Source organism: Penaeus vannamei, chromosome 6 (assembly GCF_042767895.1).
Source record: "Penaeus vannamei isolate JL-2024 chromosome 6, ASM4276789v1, whole genome shotgun sequence".
Classification (NCBI taxonomy): Eukaryota; Metazoa; Arthropoda; class Malacostraca; order Decapoda; family Penaeidae; genus Penaeus; species Penaeus vannamei.
Window position 1 is genome coordinate 3,099,418 of NC_091554.1, and position 7,500 is coordinate 3,106,917.

A 7,500-nucleotide genomic window follows, 5' to 3' on the forward strand; every position below is an offset into this window, starting at 1 on the left:
TAATCACTCATTTTGACCCGAAATTCGACGCCAATCCGCCCTGCGCTTCCATTCTGACCCTAAAGTGACCCATTTCGCCCAGGAGACCGAGGGAAAGAAGCTAAATGTGCGAAACAAGGAAGGAGATGAGCGTCATGTGGGTCCAGTGTTGATGAACAAAAACAAAAACAAACCCGACGATTGGGAAGTTTGTTGCTTCTTTTTTTTCTAAATCTTCTCTTAAGATGCTCTACACGAAGGAGACATTTCGTGAGCTCGACGCCATCAAGAAGACGGGCTTCGAATATAAGGTTAGAGAAGGCGCTTTTCCTCATTTCTTTAAGCTTCGTCTGATTAAAATTTAAAAATGTCAACGCGTCTGATTGCCTCCAGAATGGCTTGGGTTTTGGACCATCTCTTTTCTCTTTTCCAGACGTTGTTCCTTCCTTCTTTTGTGCTTTTAGGGGCCGTTGGTGAGGATAGGTCTCGCTGGCTGTGTTTTAGAACTGTATTAAGGAATTGTTTCTTGGTAATTGGAGAGGTTGTCAACGCCCCCCTCTCGGCACCCTAGACTCGCCCTTATCCACATGGCGTTTGTCCTTTTCATGAGATAATTGGTTTGAATAACTCTTCGGTTCGTGTCTGGGCTGAATAAGTCCCGGAATCATATGCCGCTGTCAGTCTGCCGTTTCTGTTGTCTCTGTGAGAGGTTTGCAAACTCTCGTAAGTTTTATTTTCTGGCAAGATTGGGTTTTTAGTGCTTGGAGGTCAGGGAATGAATCCAAGGGCTGGCTTTTTAGAAATATTTTAGTTGTCACGGGCTAGTCGCAAGGTGTGATTCCTGCGAAACTAATTTTAGACATGATGGTCTGTCATTGTGGAAGGTTTTCCGTTGAAATGGCATTCCGTCATGAGTTGTGCAGAGGGAACTCATTTAAACACATAGATTGCCGCCAGTCATAAATCGTGTTATACTCCAACAAGCCGGTCCTAATTCCAGCTCCCTTATGCAATCAGTCTGAAAGTGCCGCAATTCGTCAGTACACTCTTGTAATGTGGATGCCTGTGCTATAGGTCTTGCCATTGGATCTGGGTGCCTCACTACCCGCATGTGGCAAAAAAATCCAGGCTTTAGGCTTCCACGAGTGATAGCTCTCTATGGTGCGTGACTTGTCCTGGTGCTCTGGACAACAGTCATGGTTGGGTATGAAGATGCCTCGGCTCCCCCTTGCAATGCTATGCTGCTTTCGGAATGGCTTGTTCAGCTCAGAAGGATGACTTGTTAACATGGACGAACAAGTAGTTAGCCGATAAAGAAACATAATAAATTTTCCTTAAAACGTGAGCTGTTGTGAAATTACTAGAGGAGAATAGTTATAAGAAGTCTTCAAATTGACTGTAATGCACAATTTTAACAGATTCTTAGACATGATTTATGAAAGTATTGTAATGTTTGTGTCATCTAGCATCCAGACTGTAGAGTTTGGTCTGCGCGGGGAATGCATTCCTCGCACAAAAATCATTTGGTCAAATTCTGTCCGTACAGATGAAGTTCTCGGGTAACTTTCCGCGCACATTTAATTTTTTAAAATCATCTTTCATGCATAAGATTCTTTTGATCTTTCTGCAAACTTGTTTCATCATCCGTCAACAAATGTAAACAAAATGATGTAATATTTCCTGTGCAAGAAAAATGCTCTACAGTCTGGTCTAGCATTTTTGCTTTCAAAGTAATCCATCTTGTTGATGTCTATCTACTCTCTAGAGGTCTGAGTTGATGGCTTATCTGGATAAGTTGGATGGGCTTCCAAGCATAGTATAATTTATTTTGTTTTATCTTATTATTTATTTATTTATTTATATATTTTGTTATTATTTTCTTTCGCTAGTTTACTTACCTGTTTGTTGGATGTGGAGTTCTGTTTTTTCCTTTGTATGCAATATTCTGAGGTCAATATTTGTGTTTTGGTATAATATTTCAATATGGTATTTGAATATTATCCTTTGATATATTGTTATTTGTATATTTTTTAATATGTTTGTATAAGAAAGTGATAGTGTGAGAGGGCCTTTTCAAGGTCCTCTCACACTATCACTTTTTCCATCAATTTTTGCATTTCCATCTGAATTTGAGGCTCTCCGCAAGTATCGTTTGCAAAAGGAAAGCCTAGCAAAAGAAAACAGTGGCGACTGTTTCTGTATGACTAATTTCTTTCTTGATCTTGTGCTATTAATAAATTAGATTGGATGAGTGGATGTAAATATAAGCTAATATTTTAGAACATTTATTTATACAATATACATCATATTTCTTTTAAATAATGTAATAAGTGTGAGAATGTTGGTGTGATTCCCGGGACCTCACTCCAATAGCGGCATGTTTGTTTACATGGGTCAATTGATTTTCATATGGAAAGTTCATTCGGCCTCGGAAAAAATTGACGGAAAAAGTTATAGTGTGATAGGGCCTGCGCCACTGGTCATGGCAACCACAAATAGGATCCTGAGTATGGAAAAAGTGTCCTTGCTGGAGCAGGTTGCCTCTAGCCACAGATCACAAATGGTATATTCCACTCTTTTGGTGGTGAAAATAATGCACTAGCTGATACCTAAATACATATTGAGTTTGATCTTCCTCCAATAGTTTTATGCTCTCATGGTAAATCTTTCCTGTAACCTTGCCTTTCAGCCAGATTTTCTGATTGAATATTCCTCTCATCCGGCTGTCAGCCAGATTTTTTCATTAGAGGATATCACATCACTTGGATCTAATGGATTAAATTCTGTCTTAATTATAAAACTTTTGTGAGCCTCCCTTGAATTGAATTGATGATAAACATTTATCGAGTTGCCTGATGCTTTCCTCTTATCTCAGTTATTTTCATGCAAAATTGTACTTATATTGGTTATCTATACCTCAGTACAAGCCACCATAAAATTTCAAAAGCCATCTTGGATATCATATTCCAAAATACTGTGTACCAGTTGAAAAGATAAACAATACCGTAAAACAGCTAGGTGTCAACAGCAGCCAATTCAATTATGTTACAAGAGTGGGCATAGCTTTGCAGCCTGTCTCACCTCGGATCCTGAGACAGATTTTTAGTTCCCGCACTACACCCTAATTGCCAAAGGAAAAGATGGCAGTAATCTATAGAAACAAACAATAATGTTACAAATATAGGAAAAACATCACAGAAAGGGCTGTTCACAGCCAAATTTGACTTAATGCTCCCAAGTTTCATCTCTATCTTGATATGCATCTTGAGGTGAAGACACTGTCTAGAGATGTTCCCATCAGCCTTCCCTGTGGGGATTGCCCAAAGGGTATGCCCACATCTTAACCTATTGGATCTGGATGATGTGACTATGAAGAAAATAGGCTGATGGCTGGATGATGGGTTATTGGAGTTTTCAGACAATCATATTGTGTTTATTTATTAATGCTGCCAACTATTTCTGTTTTATTTTATAAATAGATATCAATAGGTCAGAAGGTGAAGGTAAGCATATACAGTCAGTTGTTAGAGATGGACCTGCAGTGAATCAAGGACTTGCTGTAGGCAAAAGATACTCAAAGATCTTGGAGGATGATTAGAGTTGTTGCGCATTTAAGAAACACTTGCATTTTTGGTAATAGAAAACATGGGTGGAATGTACCATCTGTGAGCCATGGCTGAAAGAATGATGGCAAAGGTGGAGAACACTTACTTCCATACTCAGGATCCTATTCTTGCTCAGGGAGTGTTACAGAAAATTTATTATTATGAAAACATTTAAAATCTGATACATAACTGAAAATTAGTTCCTGTGGGCCAAGCCTACAAGACGCACTTGGGAGAGTCACCAATTAGGTAAGCCTAATACTTGGATTGTTGTCTACGTGCGTGCTGCAAGGCACCTGGATCCAACAGGTTAACACAATAGGGGTCTATGGTCCACCATGGTTATTTACCTTTATACAAAGAACCATTCTAAGCTCTTGGTGCCAAGTGTATGTAGTTGAGGGATGTTGGTCTTCGATGGATTACCGAAAGTGCAGAGGCCACAGCATTCATGTGACTTGTCTTCCCAGGTGTGATGTGACCTGAGGTTCAAGAATTACAGTATTTGGTAAATCCAAGCTTACCAAACATATGTGCTGGAGTTATAAATTTGTGATAATAATAGTATGTATTAGCCAGTCCATCAAGTCAGTTCAGTTTAACCTATGTAAATGGCTACATAAAGTTCCACAATTCATAGCAGTATAGTCTGAAAATGTTAACTAAATGTTATTCTCCAAAGTCATTCCTTGTATATAAGGAAGATCAAACTTTCAACACTGAAACTTTAAGATTCCTTTAAGATTTCCATAAAGAATTTGCCTTTTTTACTCTTGTCACAAATTGTGAAGCAGATTCTGAATGGTGAACTCTCACCTGATATGGTCATAGCATTATGAGTAGTTTGGTACATTTAAATGGGAATATTATATCATGTTTGGACAACTTTATTTTCACATAGTAATATGAATAAGAGTTTATCTTTCACACAAGTTATTACAAATTATTTTACTCTTTTGTGCTGCTTCTGCTGTTGTAGATTCAACTTTGAAAGCTTGAGCCAGTTTTGTTCTGTCTCTCTTACAAAATATAGTTATGCATGTGTGAATGAAGTGTGTGTGCTTGTGTGATTGATTGGTGACTGTGAATTAATTCACTTTTTAAGAATGTTTTTTGTTTTCTTTCAATTTCAGGTTACACAGATCTTCTTGAAAATAGGAACCAGTATTTACCCCAGAAGGAGATTATGTGAGGTTGTTACAGACAGTGGTGAACGTGTAGTTGTCAAGGCCAAACACTCCGGAGTTGTGAAACATTTGCATATTAAGATTGATGATGTTGTTAAAGATGGGTAAGTTTATTTTATTTTATTCCATCTTATTTTTGAAAATTAATGAACAAAGTATTTATTTTTTTATTTTTTTCATTATTATTATTCACTTAGGCTAATTTAGGAGCTAATTGGCCATTTAGTCTTTAGTATGTCCAATCAAATTGTTTAGCAAGTTAAATACTCAGACGAAACATCTTTATGTAAGAAAAAAAATTAAAAAAATTAATATATATTGTTTTAAAAATGTATAAAGCTTTAGTTCCCATCTTTATTCCCCTGTTATTTTCGGAATATTTTTAACAGCTAAAACTAAACACTACATCATTCATTTATTTTGTAGGAGTGACCTGGTTGAACTGGAAGCATGTGCCCATCCAACACTTATGGGTAATATTTGCTGCGATTGTGGTGTCGTTCTTGAGGACAATGAAATTACAAAGACTGAAGTGGTCAGCATGCTGCACACTGTCCCTGATCTCAAGATAAAGAAAAATGTAAGTTTGGTATAGATCACCTTTGCCATAATGTGTTCATTTAGGTTTTTGCTTCTTGGAATTTAATTTCATTTACTAGGAAACAATTGATCAGTGATGGCAGTATATAGAAGTCCAAAACTATGACTACTATCAGTACAAACACTATATTTTACAAATTATTTTTCCAAAGGTGGCTGAAGAACTTGGCAAGGAAGACATCACAAATCTCTTGGCTCAAAGAAAATTAGTGTTACTTGTGGACCTGGATCAGACTCTCATTCACACTACAAATGATAATATTCCACCAAACCTAAAAGTAAGTAATATCATGTGTTTTATTTTTGTTATAACAGAGATCAGAAAGAAGTGATAGCAGTAGCGATATAGGTTTGTGATCTAATGATGTACTAGGTTTAGATTATTTGGTGTCAGACGATTGTCTTTTGTAGAAATACTACTACATATTTATAGTATTTGAGAGTGATATTCACTTTTATTTATTTTTTTCCAGGATGTATATCATTTTCAAATAAATACTGGAGGTCCATGGTATCATACAAGACTAAGACCTCACACAAAACAGTTTTTAGAAAAGGTCTCAAAATATTTTGAACTCCATATTTGTACTTTTGGAGTGAGAGAATATGCCCATTATATTGCTCATTTCCTGGATCCTGATCATAAGCTGTTTGGACAAAGGATTCTCTCAAGAAATGAATGTTTAGATCAGATGTCAAAGAAAGCTAATCTAAGGTGAGTTGAAGTACTGTTACTACTATAGTTCCTTTTCAAATACTATTACTAGTTATAAAATCTCATCACAGAAAACTTTCCTATCATGATTACCAAAATCTTTTTAGAAACTAGGATGTAATATATTGACTTCAGTAGGAATGGGATGAGATCAGATAGGCCTAATAATTCCTACCTGTGTGATTAAGCATTTCTTTTGTAAACAAAATTTAAGGGATATAATCATATTGGGCAGGGAATATATACATGCATGCCAAGTGTCAGTGGGTGTTGATGAACTATTAACCCACTCATGATGGTTGACATCCCATCATGTCATGGCTAGGCATCCGTCATGCCAGGATGACATCCCATCATAGCATGAGCAGTCAAGCCTGTATACATGAAAAAGTTGTCCACTTGTTTGGCCCTGGCCGCAGTCATTGAGGAGAAACAGCTCCACAAAAAGTGGCTTACAGCATTTCAAGCCTCATAACCTCAAATGTTTATATTGCAGCCTGTAGTGTAAAGAGTAGAGGAAATTTATATTCCCACACTTCTGATTCTTCCCTTGAGCAGCTGATTGCATTTCCTTACATATGGTTGGGTATGATAATGGGAGAGTTGTCATGAGTGGGTTAAGACAAAGGACAAAAGCTGATGTTTGTTATGAACAAGTTTTGTGATAATCTTAGGTGATACACCAGGATATATTTTAACCTATTAGCATAATAACATTCAATAAGCTCTATGAAAATATATTAAGAAATGTTATTGTTTGAACTTCCAGCTCCCTGTTTCCATGTGGTGATAACCTGGTGTGTATCATTGACGACAGAAGTGATGTTTGGAATTATTCCCCAAATGTTATACAGGTGGTGCCATACCACTTTTTCCGGCACACAGGTGACATCAATGCACCACAGGGCTTGCAGAAAAAAGAGAATGATGACCAGAAAGGATATGATTTTGAAAATTTGAGTAAGTTGGTATATTTGCTCAGTTGTTTGATAGTGTATAAGTGATATAGGAGATGATATTGTCTTGAATTTCTGTAAAGTGTGAGTGTAAGTTGAATAGGTATAGTACACCAGACAATCAATTTCCCATATTTAGCCACCTTATACTCAGCCATGGAATTCCCAAAAGAGAGAAAAGAATTAGCAACCCAAATTACATCAATACATATTTGTTGATATTGTGCAACTATAAAGTATCACCTTAAGTTCCCAGGTCTGTTAATGATGTTAATTTTTAAAGGTGAGAGCAGGATGATAAGACAAGCAAATTCTAGATTATTGTAACTGTTTCTATCAAAAATACTTAATTTTGCCTTCACTTTACACAGGACTCTCAGGAGACAATACAGAAGCCAGTGATGGTGAAGAAGGGGATAAAAAGAATTATAGTTCTGACTCTGACAGTGATAAAGAGT

General features: G+C 36.7%; 1 protein-coding gene across 6 annotated transcripts in view; it reads left to right on the forward strand.

Annotated features, from left to right (window-relative positions):
• Fcp1 (RNA polymerase II subunit A C-terminal domain phosphatase Fcp1) overlaps positions 1-7,500 on the forward strand; it is a 16,877-nt gene that overhangs the window by 64 nt on the left and 9,313 nt on the right. For all 6 annotated transcript variants that reach the window (XM_070122573.1, XM_070122567.1, XM_070122572.1 and 3 more), the window contains exons 1-7: positions 1-290; positions 4,718-4,875; positions 5,198-5,351; positions 5,524-5,649; positions 5,845-6,086; positions 6,856-7,046; positions 7,414-7,500. The exon at positions 1-290 is cut by the window's left edge and continues 64 nt beyond it; the exon at positions 7,414-7,500 is cut by the window's right edge and continues 806 nt beyond it. In XM_070122573.1, the coding sequence (XP_069978674.1) occupies positions 225-290; positions 4,718-4,875; positions 5,198-5,351; positions 5,524-5,649; positions 5,845-6,086; positions 6,856-7,046; positions 7,414-7,500 (1,024 nt within the window). In that variant the 5' untranslated portion in view covers positions 1-224. The remainder of the gene's footprint in view (positions 291-4,717; positions 4,876-5,197; positions 5,352-5,523; positions 5,650-5,844; positions 6,087-6,855; positions 7,047-7,413) is intronic.